Here is a 20,678-nt window from a genome sequence, read left to right on the forward strand (position 1 = left end):
GTAAAACGATTAGTTTTTTACATTTTTTATTGTTAAACGCTCCTAAATATATTATAAAGTACTTGTTTAGCTTCACAAGTATGCATTGCACATTTTTCTTATTTTGTCGATGACGCGCATTGTTAATTTATCATCACAGCCAATACATAGCCTATATCCTATTCTATTGTTGTACCGTATTTCGATCTGATGCAACTCCAGCATGTTTCGTTAGGGTTGCCTGCGCTCGGTCCTTCACATGACAACTCTCTGAAGCACCATTCGCACGCATCTGTGTAAAAAATATTTGCGACAGTTTTCGCAGTTTGACGCAATATACACGGAAAACATACATTTTCCCAAACATTTCAATAGGTTTGGAATTTTGTGGTATATGAAGTCATCAAATCACATTTTTGCGTAAACTATGCAGATAAACAATACACCAAAGAAATAAAATGGCATGGGCACTGATAAAACCATGGCTTATGATATTTTATAGGCCAGTGTTTCAGATAAATCGTATTTACAGAAAAAAATTGTTGAGAATTTTATTTCCTCTTGGCATCTCTGACATAGAAGAAACTTACTTTGTGCTCCAACGCAGGTTCAAAAAACAAAAAATCCAACCAAAAAACAAAACTCATCGTGAAGAACCTTGAGAAACTATATACAATCCTCTCGTTACACCTTGTAGAAAATATTCCTGTTGATTTCAGAACTGTCTGTTTCTTACCCAGTACGTGCACACAAAGAATTCGTTTTGCATTGCAAAGCAGCTGGAGAATACCGAGGGACAACTAAGCAGGTTGCTTTAATCGCACAATAGTCTTTCCTGTTGAGTCATGCCTGATGCGAATGGTCGATCGACCCCAAGCAGGATTAAATCTAGGAAATACTATGTAAATACTTAATTGAAGCATGTTTAATTCGGCCAGAGATTGACTGCACCTAGATAACAGTGGAATACACTTTGTTATGTTTTAGCTATGTGCCAGCCTCGGTAATGGACACAAACCAAATGTAAATTTTCATTTTAACAAAATGAAAGCTGATTATTGCTGTTGTTTCGTTTTATTGCAGATGTTATTGTTGCATGTATCTTTGTTCGTTTTTTTTTCTTTTTTTAAAGCCTGTCGGGCACCACTTTAACGGAGCCCACGAAATAGATAGTTGTCATTTTCCCGACTTTTTGTTTTCAAAAAAACTTTTTCTAAGATCGGTTGCTTTTCAATCTACAACCACACAACTAAAAAATCTTGCACAAGGTGTATATTTCTTTCGAATTTATTTTTCGTGTCGGTATATTGTTAAACCTAAATCCATAAAGTATGAAACTTTATCTGTGAAGTGCGGAAATAGCGAAACTTTTTTTTGTTTTCAAGCACATTATCTAATATCATATGGAAATATTTATTTTTCATTTAATTCACAAGCACTCTTTTATACAAACAACATAAATAAAAAAGTTTATGCCAGATGGTTCTCTTTCAAATTGTCTCCCTCATTTAGTCATGGAGTCAATCCATAAACGATAATCAGCAATCTATAAAAAATACATACGTCAACATATAAATAAAGGGACTTTAACTACTAATTCGAAATTGCAGGTCATGCCCCCTTTTAAATATTTTTGTCGAACCCCTATTATTCTTATGAAACAGAAATATAACGCCCACAAAAGCAGACAAAGCAGGTCTGCTTAACAATGGTCAGCATTTTAAAATTTTACTTTCCCAGTCTTTTAGGTCGACTGTTTCCAAAATACTACTGCAGTAAAAAATGGAAGTGGTAAAATACAAACGCTTATATATATATAATAGAGAAAACGTCAAAAAATTGACTACAGGAATCAGCCTTTGCAAGTCGGTGACCTTATATATATATTTACCTTATCATATATTTACGATTTTGCGAAACGCATAACTAAATATTTAATAAACGAAACTTTCGCGGGACGCCGGATAAAAGCCATTGATTTAAATGTAAAAGAATGATTACTTCGTTTTACCTTCGTATAGACACCTGGCTTATCCGCCTGTCCACAAATTTTTGCACCATATGATGTTATACCGTGAAGGTAGTAATGATTGTCGTCATGGAGACAAACCAACGGTCCTCCACTGTCTCCCTGAATTAAAACCGCAAACCATTGAAATGAATGTGAATTTGTTTTCGGTCAAATGGCAAAACTACTAAAAAACTGAACTGCCCGATGATGTTTGGAGTATAAACTTATGTTACAGTGTGGCAATTTACAATATTGCTTTTAGAACAAGGGGACTTGAAAACTTTAGAACAAGGGGACTTGAAAATATTTGTTACACCTACAGAAAAACATTTGTTTAAGTTCTCGGGTTATGAAAAAGGGTTATGCTGTTAAAAAATTCTTAGAGCCCTCAATGGAGGCGTTCTCTGCCTGTGGGATCCCACTCCCGTGGTGACAAGCACTGTATGATAAAGCAGTTACATTACATCAGAAGGCAAAATCCAAAGGTTCCCGCAAGACTTGGTTTGCTTGGGCTTGCAACCTATTGAGACTCACGTCACATGTATCTTGGCCCAAAATCCCTCCGGCACAAAATCTCTTGTTTCCAACATTAACCACGCGCTGCTCATAATCACTTGAACTCATATATGTCAGGCCGGCGCAAACCACTTCGTTAAGGATTGTCTTGTTCAGTTGCAACAACGTATCGGACACATTTTGGTTGCCTGCAAAACAACGCGTGAAAAACGTTAAAGTTATTCTACATTGTAACGACGCTTGATGTCTAGTGTCCGGTACAGACTGTTCTAAAACCAATCTGTTTATTTAACTTTCTGACAATTTTTTTTACCTTGGTTTGTAGATTTAATTTTTTGCTGTATGTCGACCGCTCAAAACTCACAAATATCCCTAAAGGAGTCGCACAGTTTGCATTTTCGGGGAAAATTTAAGAACGCTTACTTGTTTCACCCCAACCCAAAACGGAGCAGGATTTCCCAGCAAATGTCGGGAATAACACTTTGTTTGTTCTAAAACCTTCCGGCACAAGGTTAACGGGACGCACAAAATGGTTGAATATAGCCGGTTCTGCAAGCTGCAATAACAAGCGAATTTTACTTCTAGAATTTTATCGTCTGGGTTAATGCTTCGCTGAAAGTCAAAACAACTTTTATCGAAATCTAATATCGCTGCACGAAACAAAACTTCCTCAATGAAAACAATTTTCGGCGAAATTTCCTTACCTTCAGCAGCGCGATATCATTTTGAAATATCTGCTGTGAATTGAACGCATTGTGCCTCTTTATTTCGGTAAGATCAAAAACCTGTTCTGCACATGATGGCTGTGACCTTGTGTGTTCCCCGAGTATCACACCATAAAAGGAGGGGTTAACACTGAAAAACAAATTTGATCGGTTTTTCACGCCGATATTGAACCGTGGTGAACAGTCAATAAGGTAAAACATCATTGGTGAGCCAATTTTTTTGAAGAAATTATTGCAAATTTAACTGCCATACCGAGTGACAACAATATCTCGATTTAAAATGAGAAATTCTTCACCAGTAAATGCAACACACTTACGTTCCAATACAGTGAGCGGCTGTAACTACCCACTGTTCATTGATGAGGGAACCTCCGCATATGTATCCACTGTATGGGTCGGGCTTGTCGTACACATAAGCCATGAACGGCCAATCTCCTTGTTGCGTTTCATTTCCCCCTGAAATTGTTTTTGCATCAGACAATTTGTTACAATTTTTTTTCTATTTGACGGAGCGAGTTACACAAGCGAATTTACAAACTAGAAAAATAATTTTTTCGTTTTGACAATGAATTTAGTATGCGAAGAAATTCGTTCTTCACAAAATTCCAGATCGTGCAGGACTTTATTACACATATAACTATATACTTTAGTAACTTCTCCGTGTTATACAGTTTACCATATATAGCAAACCTATAATCGCATGTGCTCCTAACAGCGAGCCCAATAGTTGTAGAAGAAAAAGATTGGAAAGTTGTTTCTTCATCTTTGAAATCACTTGATCACAGTAAATATTTCTTAAACGTTATGTGAAAAACATTTCTGCCCCAAGACCTTATATATTCCATCTTCAATATAAATATGCAAAACACGGTGAAGTTACTGAAGTCTTGTAATATGTGTGATAAATGTTTCTGTGCGTGGTTTCTGTAAACGCAATTACTCGTGACGATCTACATATACATACCGATACACAAATATTTGATATGAAACAGTAAACTGTATAGTCGTTACACAGGCACAAATATAAAGTTACACGTAAGTCAGAACCCTATCGGAAAAGCCCGACCTCTGAACATAGACGTGACGAGAGAGGGGACCGAAAAAATATCATCAATGTACATTTTAAATGCAATACGTTAGCAGATACTTTCATCAGCCGAAACTGACGTTATTGTATAGATTTAAAATCATATTTGGCATCTAGGGAAATAAGACAAGAACGCATTTCCGATGTTTGCATAAGTTTACGCTCATTAAGAATTACCATTACTATATATTATTAACCTGCATATGTCGCGCCTATAAAAAGGACTTGCGCCAGTGTGTTGGCATTTGAGATTTTACTTGAGTTCATCACTAACCTCAACAATGAAGAAAATTGTCATGACTCTCCTGGCGTTGCAGTGCTATTGGATTTCACCGGGAGTAAAAGCAACCTCAGGTATGGGTTATTGAATTAATCGCACAGAAGTTTTGTAATTTCATTGCAACATTTGTTCACAGATCAAAATAATACCTGGCCGTTCATTGCTGCCATTTATGTTCTCGACAAAGGAGTGTTCGATGGATTTGTTTGTGAAGGAACACTGATCAGCGACAACTTGGTGCTTACATCAGCTCACTGCTTTGAATCGTATGTTAGATTAGTAACAGCAGCAATGCTTGACGTCGCACAAACTATAAGAATTTATTTTTTTTGAAATCTTAAGCAATCTTAATTGTTAAGATTCTTGTCCTGAAAAGTTTACCAAAAAACGTTGTTAAAACAATTCTGGGCAAGTTGTTAGTTTGATGTGCAGTGACATATTTTACATAGTTCACAATTTCACATTGTTTGTTTTAAGTCTACTTCAAAGTTTTACACTCAGATCATCACCCTGCGCTTCTAAATATGGAGTTGTTTTGGGCGATAACATCAGATCGACTCCATCTTGTTTCGAGCAATACACGGATGTTGCCGAATTAAAGATTCATCCATATTTCGACAACTACGCATTCAACAATGATGTGGCGCTTTTGAAAGTCAGTCAATGTCGTTCATTTTCTGGTTGTAAAATAATTCATAATTATTTTCATAAATCAATATACATATCCAACATTAGCTAGATACTAAGCATGTGGCCTTTATACATTATATAGAGGATATACTGGTGGTTTTGATCACAGTTATTTATGGATGGCAAATGAAACGTCACATGTTATGTTTGCAGCTTGGTAAAAGGGCCGTTGCGAATCCATCAGTGGGTCCAATCAAATTGGTGTCATCAAACTTTGAGCCTAAAAATACTACCTCATTCGCTCCCAGCACGATATGTGTGAGTATAGGATGGAGCACAAAATGTAAGGAACGAAAAACATGTCTACTGTTCGGTGCAAAAAAATCAACGTACATCACTTTAATTGAATATGAATTCCTTTATCCAGAAATAAATCTACATTTTCTAACTAGAGAACCACTTTGTTTCCAATAGTCTTGTCCAACAACGTGGCTTACAACGAGTTGTTTCAATTGGAACAATTGGTTTTTCCGGTCTCTCTTTGTCGAGACGTAATTCTGAAATATAGTGTGGATTACAAAGGTCGCCTGCTTCACGACGGTGACTTCAAATATTGCGGGTTTACACAGAATGGAGGAAGATTAGAGGATGCGTGCGTGGTGGGTACCATTAGTCTTATAAAGGGTTTCCTTTGCGAAGAAAGCTTTTCGCCAATACAAAATTGATGCAAAGCCCGTCAACAATGTCTGTTTGCTTGTCTGTCATGTGATTGCAAGAAATAACCTTTTAAAAACAATATAATATAACAACGATATGATACTTGGAATGTTTCAGGGTGCGCAAGGTGGTCCGTTGATCTGTCTCCATGACGACCAACAGTATTATCTCCACGGTGTGAAGTCGTACGTCTCAACAGATTGTAGCAAAACATTAAAACCAGCAGTTTATACTAAGGTGTGCATTCTTGTGAAATGTGAAAAGTTTGTGCTCGCGTTGAGACTTGCACAGAAATCAAGAAGTGGCGAAAGTCTTTATCCGTAAACCTGCGCCAGCTACTATAATTACTATCATTTTACAGATTTCTGGAGTAAGAAAGTGGATTGAAAAACATATTTGAATTTAGTGATAAGCACGACGTGGAATGCTACGGTATCCAGAAAGCAGAAGTGACAATTTGCATGCAGTTATTTATTTATTTTCAATTAACCTGATACAATAAAAAATATCTCTTAGTGTTTTTATGGTGATTTGTTTGCAAATATTAAATACGATCTTGGTTTGATTACCACAAATTAACGTGTGACATGCGTAATGCCCGACGTATTGTGTTAAAAATAAATCTTTGAATTTTGACTAGGTTTGATTTATCTCATGAAAAGCGTAGGTAGCACTTGCAGCCTAGACAGCTATAGCAGCTTGGAGAAATAGTGCCCCAGCCTGTTGTTGTCTCAGGCCACGAGCATATGAGTCTCTGGTAGGAATTGAATGGCTGTAGATAAGGCGGCTGCCTGTTCTGAGCAAGTTCCCCACACTTTGCAGCTATCCAGAGTATCATGGACAACAGTTATAACTCTAGGCATTGTAATCAAGCAAACCCGAACATTGCATGGCAATAATCTTGTGATTGCTAATGCTTTGATTCAGTAAGCAGTAACACCCAATAGCGTATCAGAATAGAATAGAACAACTTGAAAAAATAAAAACGAGGCCTGCGAACGTGATTGGTTAAAGTGGTCACGATGGTCGACACCAAAAAGTGTTTTGTTTTTTCTTGTCTTAACTAGCGTTTACAACGAAATAGTACGATGAAAACGTGAAATATAGAAAGTAAGCCAATTGTTACTTTGTACAGGAAATAAGTTACACGTTTGTGCGAGCAGGTGTGCAAATCCCAGGAGGGGATTTGCATTGACCGTTTTTGCATAGCACACCTCATGGTTGTGCAACAATATTCACGTAAGTGGCGCTAACAACACTTAAAGGTACCTCATGACAAACTTTGTTTGTCCAAATTTGGCATGATAGTAGAAGAGGTTGATATCAAACATCTACCAAACAGTCAGAAAGGTTTTCTGTTTAGGATTGCATGTTTTAACACGGGATTTGGAACGATCGGTTTGGCCCCTCGTGTGTGTCAAACTAGTAACAGTTTGTATCTGCTTAAAATAGCAACAATCCTTGTTATTTTCTATTTAAAATGAAGGAATTGATATTAATGTTAACTGAACAATTTATAACACGCGGTTAAGTTTCTGTGAAGTCACAAATACTCGGTGAGTGTTTGCAATTAGTGTTTTTTAGTTGATAACTGTTTTTCTGTTTCTTTTAGAAAACGCATGTACGCATGTATGTATGTACGCATGTACCTGTGCTCTCCAGTCGATGAATATATATCCTTGATAATATCCATGTTGTCTGAGGTTCTATATAGCTGACTAGTTTTCGCCCCTGATTTTACAGTGAATATATTGGTATACAAAGTGACTGTTGAAGATAAAAATACGACAGTCGCAGTGTACTTTATACATCATGAAGCATTAATTGGTATTATTCGCAAGGTTATAACATTTCACACACAAGTTCAAGCAATTCTTGAAGAAGCCTATTGCGCAGAATCTTTGACACTTTACTTTTCAGGTTAAATTTCCGTTTGTTGTTTTATTGTGAAAACAAATTATGCATAATTAGCCTTTTCCTAGTTGTCTTGTAGCAGACTATGTACCTACTATCAGCTTATCAGCAGAGAGGACTGTTTATTTTGTTTGTTGCAAAATATGGCAAAATTTGAAGTTGTTTAGATTGAAAATTTGGGCTGTTATCAACAGTTTTTTTCAAACGTCAAAAAAACTTGACAGTTGTCTGCGAGTGTCTGAAGTATTTCATAGTATGGACTCATTTTTTTCTACAGAAGACGTAATTGCTCTGCAATATCTTTTAGGAGTGTCCAGTCGAGTTAATTCAAGTCGATTTATGACCTTTGAAGCACAAAAGCGCTCCAATAACTTTACGTCAATTTGGAAATTTTGACTCAAATCTAAGGACTTTCCTGAGGTTTTTTGTCCCGAAACACTTCAGCAATTAAATCCCTAAAATTGCTATGATTTGGTGCGCGAAATGTAAGCTGTTCTTTTAAGTTTGCGGCTGTGCAAGAAAACCTCTTTATTGTATATGGAACTCATGTATGCATTATAGAAGCATGAAACATTACTATTTCTAACCTATTTATTGACTCGTTTAAACAGAAAAATTTCAAACAAATAGATGTTTAATGTCGTCGTAAATTGTTTAAATGTAAATGTTGGTCTCACAAAATTTCGGCTTGAGTATCATCTACTTTTCGATTGTTTCGTCAATCCACGCACGATATGCAGAAACCTTTCAAGAAAAGAAATTAGTATGCCTTTTTAATTTTGTTCTAAATTCAGATGCAAAAATTTCAAGAAAGCTTTTTAACTGTTGCGAAAATTTTACCATGGTGTAGACTGCCGGCTTATCCTTTTGGGCACAAATTTTTGTACCATATGACGTTATGCCGTGAAGGTAGTACAAGTTGTCGTCATGGAGACAAACCAACGGCCCTCCACTGTCCCCCTGGCAAAAAAAACAGGTTTTTATATTCATCAATAATTTATATTTTAGACATTTAGTATGATGTCGAAAATGAGAAAATTTGTAAACAGAATATACTTGTTTCTTTCATTCGAAAAAAATCCCCAACAGTCAAATTTGTCTACGTCATGGCATTCATTTAAATATTGTTTCGTAGAAGCAGAAACGTAATCTTTCGTTGTGAAAATAATGACCGGTTAATTTCAAGTGCTGATACCAGGGGGCAACGGTTGAAGGTTACGTATGTGCTACAAACAGGACTCGGAGTGATGTATTTACGTTGTTGGTTTTCCTAAGATTGAGCAAATATTACAACTTACATCACACGAATCCTGACCTGGAACCCCTCCTGCACAAAATTTTCGATCACCAAAAACAACCCCGCGGTTTTCATATTCTTCTTTGTGCTTATTGGTATTATGATAACAGACAACCGTGGGGTTGATGTCTTTAGTAACTTGCAACAAAATATCGGAGATTGTTCCGTTTGGTGAGCCTGCCAAGCAATTGTTAAGATTAAAGGTCTGTGAAATCATAGAAAAACTCCATATCCCTGATAAGAAATGCTACTGTCAGTTCCTTGGTCAAAAATTGCGTTTTAAAACGGTAAACCAAAATCATGACTCAAGCACAAACTGACAAAAGTATGTTTAAATACTCACTAGTTTCGCCCCAACCCAGAACAGTGCAAGTTTTTCCCGCAAATGTCGGTGCTTTCGTTTTGTCTGTTCTGAAACCTTCCGGCACCAGTTTTACAGGACGTACGAAATGGTTGAAAATAGCTGATCTTGAAAGCTGCAATAACAAGCGAATTTTTGTTTTGTGATCTTTCTGGTAATCGTCAAAGTCAAAAAAAACATCTCCATTAAAATGTAATATCGCTGCCCGAAATATATACTTTACCTTTTTCACGAAAAAGCAAATTTCATAGAAATTTTCTTACCTTTAGCAGCGCGATGTCACCATCAAACGCCTGTCCATAGGTTTTGTGTCTTTGTATTTCAGTAATATTGAAAACCTGTTCTGCACATGATGGTTGTGATCTTGTGTGTTCGCCGAGTGTCACACCATATAAAGAGGGATCAAGACTGGAAAAAAATAAATAAAAATGTTTGAAATAATAAACGTGTTTTTGTATTTTGTTCGTAACGCAGTGCAACCAGCATGTATTTTGTTCGTAACGCAGTGAGAGTTTAAACTTGAAAAAAGGTGACTTCTAATATGATTTGTTATGCGTACGTATACCCAAAGTGACACAGAAAACAAATAGCTTTTGCTAGTTTATGACGCACCGCAACAGGCTACTGAAAACGTAGTAACTGTATACACTTACATTTGCCTGTCGACATGACCAGCTTTTGCCTTGTTCAAATCTATTTAAAAAAAGACCTCATACACCGACGCTAAACGTCTGATACGTTTTATTGAGTTTCTGGAATTCATTCACTTATTTCAGAAGTCTAACCTAGTATGTACGAAAACACATTGGTTGATTTATTTATTTTTCCTGGAAATTCAATTGTTCCGGTAACATTTTTTTCCACTTCTAACCTTGCTGAAAACACAAATGACCTCATTTTCGATCGTTATTTCACGGAAGTCTTAATACTGTGGCGATTTTTAAGAATGCGCTGCTAATCTAATTTGTTACACGCACATATGCCCCGTGATAAAAATATCTCGAATTGAAATGAGAAGTTACTTTTACTGTGGTACTACACGCACACTAATGACTTGTAACGAAGCATGAGTGAAAAACTTCTTTACCAGTAAATGCAACACACTTACGTTTGCATACAGTGACCCGCTGTGACCACCCAGTGTTCGTTGATAAGAGAACCTCCGCATATGAATCCACTGTATGGATCGGGCTTCCGGTACACATAAGCCATGAACGGCCAATCTCCTTGTTGCGTTTCATTTCCACCTGCAATTGTTTTTGCATGAGATAAATTGTTACAAATTGCATTGATTTTTTCCGATTTAAGTGAGTTACACAAGTGAATTTACAAACTACAGAAATGATTTTTTTGTTTTACCCATGGATTCAGTGTAAGGAAAGTAGTTCTTTTCACAAAATTCAAGATCGTGTAGGACATCGTTTGCACTATTAATTTAATATGTATAAACAATATTTTACCATATCATAGCAAACCTATAATCGCATGTGCTCCCAACAACGAGCCCAATATTTGTAGAAGAAAAAGATTGAAAAGTTGTTTCTTCATCTTTGAAATCACTTGATCACAGTAAATATTTCTTAAACGTTATGTGAAAAACATTTCTGCCCCGTGACCTTATATATTCTATCTTCAATATAAATATGCAAAACACGGTGAAGTTACTGAAGTCTGTGCGTGGTTTCTGTAAACGCAATTACTCGTGACGATCTACATATACATACCGATACACAAATATTTGATATGAAACTATAAACTGTATGGGGTTCATACAATCAAGTGATCGTTACACAGGCACAAATATAAAGTTACACGTAAGCCAGAACCCTATCGGAAAAGCCCGACCTCCGAGCACAGACGTGACGAGCGAGGGGACCGAAAAAATATCATCAATGTACATTTTAAATGCAATAGGATAGCAGATACTTTCATCAGCCGAAACTGACGTTATTGTAAAGATTTAAAATCATATTTGGCATCTAGGGAAATAAGACAAGAACGCATTTCCGATGTTTGCATAAGTTTACGCTCATTAAGAATTACCATTACTATATATTATTAACCTGCATATGTCGCGCCTATAAAAAGGACTTGCGCCAGTGTGTTGGCATTTGAGATTTTACTTGAGTTCATCACTAACCTCAACAATGAAGAAAATTGTCATGACTCTCCTGGCGTTGCAGTGCTATTGGATTTCACCGGGAGTAAAAGCAACCTCAGGTATGGATTATTGAATTAATCGCACAGAAGTTTTGTAATGTCATTGAAATGTTTGTTCACAGATCAAAATAATACCTGGCCGTTCATTGCTGCCATTTATGTTCTCGACAAAGGAGTGTTCGATGGATTTGTTTGTGAAGGAACACTGATCAGCGACAACTTGGTGCTTACATCAGCTCACTGCTTTGAATCGTATGTTAGATTAGTAACAGCAGCAATGCTTGACGTCGCACAAGCTATAAGAATTTATCTTTTTTGAAATCTTAAGCAATCTTAATTGTTAAGATTCTTGTCCTGAAAAGTTTACCAAAAAACGTTGTTAAAACAATTCTGGGCAAGTTGTTAGTTTGATGTGCAGTGACATACTTTACATAGTTGATAATTTCACGTTGTTTGTTTTAAGTCAACTTTAAAGTTTTACACTCAGATCATCACCATGCGCTTCTAAATATGGAGTTGTTTTGGGCGATAACATCAGATCGATTCCATCTTGTTTCGAGCAATACACGAATGTTGCCGAAATAAACATTCATCCATATTTCGACAACTACGCATTCAACAATGATGTGGCACTTTTGAAAGTCAGTCAATAACATTCATTTTCTGGTTGTAAAATAATTCATAATTATTTTCATAAATCAATATACATATCCAACATTTGGGGGTGATACTAAGTATGTGATTTTAAACATTATGAAGAATATTCTGTTAATTTTATTATAACTTTATATGGATGGCAAATGACATGACACATATTATATTTGCAGCTTGGTAAAAGGGCCATCGCGAATCCATCAGTGGGTCAAATCAAATTGGTGTCAACTCACTTTGAGCCTAAAAATACTACCTCATTCGCTCCCACAAACTGTGTGAGTATAGGATGGAGCACAAAATGTAAGAAACGAAATACATGGCTTTGATTTTCTTATCAACAATTTTCGTTTTATTTGTGATTAAGTCGTTTTTAGGTAAATCGTTGCTTATCAATTTTAAAATTTAAAACTTCCCTGAATGTTTTGGGTTGAATTGTGGGATGTGTGCGAACCTCGCATCCACGCTGTTCGGTACAAAAAAATCAACGTACATCACTTGAACTATAAATTTATAATTCCTTTGTCCTGAATAACCTATAATTTCTAACTAGAGAACCACTTTGTTTCCAATAGACTTGTCCAACAACATGGCTTACAGCGTTTTGTTGCATGTGGAACAATTCGTTATTCCGGTCTCTAGTTGTCGAGACGTGATTCTCAGAAATAGTGTGGATTACAAAGGTCGCCTGCTTCACGACGGTGACTCAAAATATTGCGGGTTTGCAATAAATAGAGGAAGATTAGGGAATGCGTGCTTGGTGGGTACCGTTAGTCTTATAAAGGGTTTCCTTTGCGAAGAAAGTGTCTCGCTAATGTAAAATTGATGAAAGCCCGTCAACAATGTCTGTTTGCTTGTCTGTCATGTGATTACAAGAAATAACCTAAGAAAAACAACACAATATAACAACTAATTGGAATATTTCAGGGTGCGCAAGGCGGTCCGTTGATCTGTCTCCATGACGACAAAGAGTATTATCTCCACGGTGTGACGTCGTACGTCCCAACAGATTGTCGCAATGCATCAAAACCAGCAGTTTATACCAAGGTGGGCATTCTTGTGAAATGTGAAAAGTTTGAGCTCACGTTGAGATTTGCACAGAAATCAAGAAGCGAAAGTCTGTATCCGCAAACCTGCGCGATCTACAATAATTACTATTTTTTTACAGATTTCTGGAGTAAGAAAATGGATTGAGAAACATATTTGAATTTAGTGATAAGCACGACGTGGAATGGTACGGCATCCAGCAAAGCAGAATTGACAATTTGCATGCAGTTATTTATTTATTTATTTATTTATTTATTCTCAATTAACTTTTATTCAGATCTTTTGGTGTTTTTTGGTGATTCGTTTGCAAATATTAAATAAAATGGAAAACAACGACATCAATCATGTCTCGTGTTTGATTACCACGAATTAGCAATCGTGTGACATGCCTCATGCCTAATGAAATATGTGTCTATAGTAAATCTTCGAATTTAGGTTTGATTTATCTCATGAAAAGCTAAGGTAGCACTTGCAGCCTAGGCAGCTATAGCAGGTTGGAGGAATAGTACCCCAGCCTGGCGGTTGCTGTGTTAGGCCACTAGCGTACGAGTCGCTGGTAGGAATTGACTGGCTGTAGATAAGGAGAATGCCTGCTCTGAGCGAGTCGATAGTTTAATCAACCAACAGTGAGATGTTTCAAACGAATACGTGTTTATTGATTCTGCGTAAAATATGAAACATAAAAAGGTGAAAGTCACTCTGTTCGACTCCAAAATTTCTTTTCTTTGTTTCGATTATTTCGTCATTTCGTCAATCCACTCACGGTATTCAGAAATCTATTGGACAAATACAAATTATCAACGTTTCAATTTTTTCTTGCTAAATTTCTGTGACATAAATTAACAATTTCAAATTACAAAGTTTTTCTCTTCTTTTATCAAAACACATATTTTTAACACTTAATTTTACCTTCGCGTAAACGCCGGGCTTATCCTGTTGGCCACAATGTTTTACACCATATGATGTTATACCATGAAGGTAGTAATGATTGTCGTCATGGAGACAAACCAACGGCCCTCCACTGTCTCCCTGGTATTCATTCATTATTAATCTATGTTTTAGGTAGTTTGTTTTTTGTCGAGAACGGAGAAATTTTTAAATTGAAAATGTTAATTTATCTCATTTGGTTTGAACGTCAACGACGGTTGCAAAACTATCCACTCTAAATCATATATTTTCCACAAAATAATATTCCATGTAAGCAAAACATTTAGTCTTCCTTCAATGTGAAACTAATGTCCACTTATAAGTGAAGATTATCAAATGTAACAGGTTAAATAGGAATCGAGGTTATCGCTACAAACTGTATATGTTGAAGACTTCTGTGACAAATATTTCAACTTACTTTACATGAATCCTGACCAGCATTCCCCCCTGCACAAAATCTTCGTTGGCCAATCTCAACCACACGGTACTCATATTCTTGCTTGTTGCCCGGCTGGCTGGTAACATTATTACACATAATATCCGTGAAAATTTTTTTGTTCAGTTGCAATAAAGAATCGGAGTTTGTTCCGTTCAAACCACCTGCTGCGAAGCAAAAGAAAAAACGGTAAATAAGCTCCGTGAACTTATCGCAAAATCCCTACAATACGCGATAATAATATGCCATCAGTGGCCTGCTCAATAATGACGTAGCTTTAAGGCGTTTCAGTCAGGGCGATCTTGAACATTTTGTTCGTTTTTGTCAAATCCTGACACGCGTTTACATTAGGCCCCGAAATTTACCACCAAAGAAATTCAAATCTAGTTAAGGTAGACTTTTTTTTTAATTAAAATATAGACTGATCAATATTTTTTTTTCTGTCCCCGCTTTTCCCATGGCCGGTCTCGGTTTGAGAGCCATTATTGAACGCTTCATTAAGCAAGAGAAGGTAAAAAGAAATACAAAAGTATGCTCAAAATCCGCTTCAGCACAGCATACAGAAAAGGCGCAGACGCCACAAGCTAAATAGTTACATAATATTTTCGGGAATCAGACTCGATATATAACCTGTGTGGTTTTATTGGTGTCCACGCCACTTTATTTCTTGTGTTTAGTGTTCATCCGCGTGGATATTTTTGCGCAAAATACGAACGATTTTGATTAAAATTATTCGGCACACAAACAACTAAAGTCTATTTAAATACTCACTAGTTTCGCCCCAACCCAGAACAGTACAAACTTTTCCCGCAAATGTCGGTCCCACCACTTTGTCTGTTCTGAAACCTGCCGGCACCAGTTTAACTGGACGCACGAAATGGTTGTAAATGGCCGGCCTTGAAAGCTGCAATATTAAATACAATATTGCTGTTGTTTTCCTTTTGTTCTATTGTATTGTATTGTATTGTACCTTATGATAAAACATTATAGGAGAATATCTTTTCTCGGTTAAAATCTATTGGCTTTTGTGTGAGACAAATATACTTCGCTAAAAAGCATCTTTAGTTACGACAAAACATAAAAAACTTTTGCACAAAATATGCATCTCCCAGATTCTTATACAGTGTACAGAGAAGAGTTAATTTCACGTTTCCACACTTAGCCATGCCCCACCTTTAGCACCGCGATGTCATCAGAAAACGTTAAGGATTGGTGAATTAGCTGAATTTCGGTGACGTTAAAATACTGCTCCTCGCAAGATGGTTGTGACCTCGTATGTTCACCAAGTACAACACCATATATGGAAGGGTCGACTCTGTCAAAATGTTTTATCATTTTTGGTCGCGAAATTCAATTTAGAAATTAAGCTTTAAAATGAAGAAACCCAACACTTACGTTCTAATACAGTGACCGGCTGTAACCACCCAGTGTTCATTGATAAGGGAACCTCCGCATATGTATCCATTGTATGGGTCGGGTCTCTCGTACACATAAGCCATGAACGGCCAATCTCCTTTTTGCGTTTCGTTTCCTCCTACAAATGATATCCAAATGTGTTTTGTGCATTGAAATTTAAACAAAATGATTTCGGCATATTCTTTACTGATCCTAATTTAAATTATTGTCATTGCCAAATCGTTTTGTTAAGTTGGAATTTACCTATAATTGCTTGTGCTCCAAATATCACGCCCAACAGCCACAGGAGAAAGAGATTGAAAAACGGTTTGTTCATCGTTGAATTCGGTTGATCTCAATTACTATAACTTGACCAATATCTGCCTGTCGCCCGCTTTTAACAGCATGTTTATTTAAATATGCAAAATCCATCAGTGAGGTTAACAAAGCAACTTTATATTTAATCCATTGCAATTCAATTGCCTGTTTGCTTAAGTCCACATATTTGTCCATCCTACGTATATGCACAAACCCATATACGTAGGATGGACTAAATATGACGGTGATCAGTAGGGGAATTATGAGCTATTGTAAACATTACGTGTTCTTGAAGGTGACATCCTTTCTGCGACATAGTCAATAAAACAATTGAAAAGCTTAACAACAGTCACTGAATCAACACTACTTCACTTCTTAGTGTCCGTCTATAAAGAAACTTTTTAAAAATAAGGTTTTTTGATTATTTGTTCACGCTGCTTAACGTCACCTTGCAGAAATAAAGTGATATAAAGTCGACATTTCTATTTTTGCCTGTTTTTAATTATCATCACTAAATTTTCTGTTGTTGTGGTTTAACAGCAACAGTTTGAAGTAATCTTAAGGATTGTTGGCAATTCCAATGGCGTCATTGTTTTATCGTTGTGCTTTTGTTGCCTGTTTGTTACTTCAAAGTTATGTCAAGTGATTGTAAATGTAACAAGCTTACCAAAAGCTCTTTTCTGTCAAATTAAAGCAAATACATTTATAATGCAGTGACATATTTGACGCGAAGTTGTAGCACCAGCAAAAGTAAACGAGCAACCGCAAATAGCTATTACGCATTTGAGGTGGGTGTAGCGTCAACACATCCCTCGCGTTTGCATATTTACGCTTATTGGGTATCATCTCCTTTTAAAACGGGATACGTTTCGTCAGTTGATGGCGTTGTCATCGCCAGTATTAAAATAACATGCGCCCGTCGCGCCTATAAAATGGACATTCAGTCCTTGGTCCACATATAAGACTTCACTTGAGTTCATCACTAACCTCAACAATGAAGAAAATTGTCATAACTCTCCTGGCGTTGCAGTGCTATTGGATTTCACCGGGAGTAAAAGCAACCTCAGGTATGTTTATTGAATCAATCGCACAGAAGTTTTGTAATTTCATTGAAACGTTTGTTCACAGATCAAAATAATACCTGGCCGTTCATCGCTGCAATTTATGTTCTCGACAAAGGAGTGTTCGATGGATTTGTTTGTGAAGGAACACTCATCAGCGACAACTTGGTGCTTACATCAGCTCACTGCTTTGAATCGTATGTTAGATTAGTAACAGCAGCAATGTTTGACGTCGCACAAGCTATAAGAATTTATCTTTTTTTGAAATCTTAAGCAACCTTAATTACAAAGATTCTTGTCGGAAAAAGTTTAAATGCTGTGCAAGTTAGTTTGATGTACAGTGACATACTTTACATAGTTGATAATTTCACGTTGTTTGTTTTACGCTACTTTAAACGTCACCCACGAAAGTTTAACATTCAGATCTTCACCCTGCGCTTCTAAATATGGAGTTGTTTTGGGCGATAAAATCAGATCAACTCCATCTTGTTTCGAGCAATACACGGATGTTGCCGAAATAAACATTCATCCATATTTCGACAACTACGCATTCAACAATGATGTGGCACTTCTGAAAGTCAGTCAATGTCGTTCATTTTCTGGTTGTAGAATAATTCATAATTATTTTCATAAATCAATATACATATCCAACATTTGCGGGTGATTGGATTAGCTAGAAACTAAACATGTGGCCTTTATACATTATTTAGAGGACATACTGGTGGTTTTGATCACAGTTATTTATGGATGGCAAATGAAACGTCACATGTTATGTTTGCAGCTTGGTAAAAGGGCCGTCGCGAATCCATCAGTGGGTCCAATCAAATTGGTGTCAACTCACTTTGAGCCTAAAAATACTACCTCATTCGCTCCCACAAACTGTGTGAGTATAGGATGGAGCACAAAATGTAAGAAACGAAATACATGGCTTTGATTTTCTTATCAACAATTTTCGTTTTATTTGTGATTAAGTCGTCTTTAGGTAAATCGTTGCTTATCAGTTTTAAAATTTAAAACTTCCCTGAATGTTTTGGGTTGAATTGTGGAATGTGTGCGAACCTCGCATCCACGCTGTTCGGTACAAAAAAATCAACGTACATCACTTGAACTATAAATTTATAATTCCTTTATCCCGAATAACGTACAATTTCTAACTAGAGAACCACTTTGTTTCCAATAGCCTTGTCCAACAACATGGCTTACAGCGTTTTGTTGCATGTGGAACAATTCGTTATTCCGGTCTCTAGTTGTCGAGACGTGATTCTCAGAAATAGTGTGGATTACAAAGGTCGCCTGCTTCACGACGGTGACTCCAAATATTGCGGGTTTGCAATATATAGAGGAAGATTAGGGAATGCGTGCTTGGTGGGTGCCATTAGTCTTATAAAGGGTTTCCTTTGCGAAGAAAGTGTCTCGCCAATATAAAATTTATGAAAGCCCGTCAACAATGTCTGTTTGCTTGTCTGTCATGTGATTACAAGAAATAACCTATGAAAAACAACACAATATAACAACTAATTGGAATATTTCAGGGTGCGCAAGGCGGTCCGTTGATCTGTCTCCATGACGACCAAGAGTATTATCTCCACGGTGTGACGTCGTACGTCCCAACAGATTGTCGCAATGCATCAAAACCAGCAGTTTATACTAAGGTGTGCATTCTTGTGAAATGTTAAAAGTTTGTGCTCACGTTGAGATTTGCACAGAAATCAAGAAGCGAAAGTCTGTATCCGCAAACCTGCGCGATCTACAATAATTACTATTTTTTGCAGATTTCTGGAGTAAGAAAATGGATTGAGAAACATATTTGAATTTAGTGATAAGCACGACGTGGAATGGTACGGCATCCAGCAAAGCAGAATTGACAATTTGCATGCAGTTATTTATTATTATTTAGTTATTATCAATTAACTGAAAATTATTCAGATCTTTTAGTGTGTTTTTGATGATTTGTTTGCAAATATTAAACAAAATGGAAAACAACGACATCAATCATGTCTCGTGTTTGACTACGACGAATTAACAAACGTGTGATATGCCTAATGCCTATAATGAAATATTGTGTCTGCACTAAACTTCTAGTTTTGACTAGGTTTGATTTATCTCATGAAAAGCGTAGGTAGCACTTGCAGCTTGGACAGCTATAGCAGCTTGGAGGAACAGTACCCAAGCCTGGCGGTTGCTGTCTCAGGCCAATAGCGTATGAGTCACTAATGGTAATTGGCTGCCGGTTCCCCATATTTTGCAGCTATCCAGAACATCATTGAAAACAGTTATAACTCTGGGTACTGTAATCAAACCAACCCGAACATTGCATGACAACAATCTTGTGATTGGTAATACTTCGATTTAGTAAGCAGTAGCATCCAATTGCGTATCAGAATAGAATAGAGTAGAATGACTTGGTAAAAGAGAACAGTCGCTCTTAAACTAGGCCTACGAACGTAATTGGTTAAAACTGGTCACGCAAAATAGACATCCAGTCGTGTTCACTTTGTCTTAACTGCCGTTTCAGCAGCGATATATACAACAGAATAATACGAGGAAAACGTGGTATGTATATATTCCACGTTTGTTCTATAGAATGTTAATTTACACGGTAATGCGAGCTGGTTTGCAAATCCCATGAGAGGATTTGTTTTGACCGTTTTGCAGAGCACAGCTCATGGTCGTACAACGATATACACGGAAATGGCGGTAACAATACAGATGTGCAATGCACACTTGTGCAATTGGGCATTCGTTGTTTATTTTGCCCAGGAAAACATGTATTTCAATGTTTTTTTTACGACAAATAGCACACAATTAGGAACAGGCTTCACCTAAATTGTTGTTTACTCCTAAATAACGACCGGACTGACCAAATTTGTTTGGAAGTGTACATTACTTGATTAAATGCAATTTTGTTCCGTCGTGTGGCTTAAATGAATTTTGATTCTAATCTAAATCAATAAACTCAGATCTGTGAAGTTGTGAAAAAATCTCTGTGCGTGAAAGTTAAATTGCTGATATTTGGGGGTAATGTAATGTCTGACAACCACCAGAAAATCCTAGCATGGGGTTGAAATTTTGAATTTGAATTATTTTACCAGTTTATAAGTAACCAATCAAATCTTGTGTCGATAGTTTAATCAACCAGTGAGATGTTTCAAACGAGTACGTGTTT

General features: G+C 36.7%; 5 protein-coding genes across 5 annotated transcripts; 3 read left to right on the top strand and 2 right to left on the bottom strand.

The window, feature by feature from the left end:
- Positions 1-4,599: 4,599 nt before the first annotated feature.
- LOC145897972 (trypsin-2-like) lies at positions 4,600-6,269 on the top strand. Its single transcript, XM_082986426.1, has 6 exons — positions 4,600-4,672; positions 4,735-4,864; positions 5,100-5,253; positions 5,442-5,571; positions 5,703-5,887; positions 6,063-6,269. The coding sequence occupies exons 1-6, from the start codon at positions 4,600-4,602 to the stop codon at positions 6,267-6,269; spliced, it is 879 nt and encodes a 292-aa protein (XP_082842552.1).
- Positions 6,270-6,676: 407 nt separating this feature from the next.
- Positions 6,677-10,880, bottom strand: LOC145897973 (thrombin-like enzyme BjussuSP-1). The gene is made up of 8 exons (XM_082986427.1): positions 10,877-10,880; positions 10,626-10,764; positions 9,781-9,925; positions 9,500-9,632; positions 9,158-9,333; positions 8,700-8,819; positions 7,215-7,276; positions 6,677-6,767 (listed from the first exon to the last, which is right to left on the bottom strand). Exons 1-8 carry the CDS (start codon positions 10,878-10,880, stop codon positions 6,677-6,679), a joined length of 870 nt encoding a protein of 289 aa, XP_082842553.1.
- A 784-nt stretch (positions 10,881-11,664) lies between these two features.
- LOC145897974 (trypsin-like) lies at positions 11,665-13,535 on the top strand. The gene is made up of 7 exons (XM_082986429.1): positions 11,665-11,737; positions 11,800-11,929; positions 12,165-12,318; positions 12,505-12,631; positions 12,904-13,088; positions 13,256-13,375; positions 13,497-13,535. Exons 1-7 carry the CDS (start codon positions 11,665-11,667, stop codon positions 13,533-13,535), a joined length of 828 nt encoding a protein of 275 aa, XP_082842555.1.
- Positions 13,536-14,109: 574 nt separating this feature from the next.
- LOC145897975 (trypsin-like) lies at positions 14,110-16,470 on the bottom strand. Its single transcript, XM_082986430.1, has 7 exons — positions 16,398-16,470; positions 16,134-16,272; positions 15,912-16,053; positions 15,510-15,642; positions 14,721-14,905; positions 14,285-14,404; positions 14,110-14,151 (listed from the first exon to the last, which is right to left on the bottom strand). The coding sequence occupies exons 1-7, from the start codon at positions 16,468-16,470 to the stop codon at positions 14,110-14,112; spliced, it is 834 nt and encodes a 277-aa protein (XP_082842556.1).
- A 975-nt stretch (positions 16,471-17,445) lies between these two features.
- Positions 17,446-19,323, top strand: LOC145897976 (chymotrypsin-like elastase family member 1). The gene is made up of 5 exons (XM_082986431.1): positions 17,446-17,518; positions 17,580-17,709; positions 17,936-18,089; positions 19,045-19,164; positions 19,285-19,323. The coding sequence occupies exons 1-5, from the start codon at positions 17,446-17,448 to the stop codon at positions 19,321-19,323; spliced, it is 516 nt and encodes a 171-aa protein (XP_082842557.1).
- The last annotated feature ends 1,355 nt before the right edge of the window (positions 19,324-20,678 follow it).

The sequence above is a fragment of the Ascidia mentula genome, chromosome 4 (assembly GCF_947561715.1).
Source record: "Ascidia mentula chromosome 4, kaAscMent1.1, whole genome shotgun sequence".
NCBI lineage: Eukaryota > Metazoa > Chordata > Ascidiacea > Phlebobranchia > Ascidiidae > Ascidia > Ascidia mentula.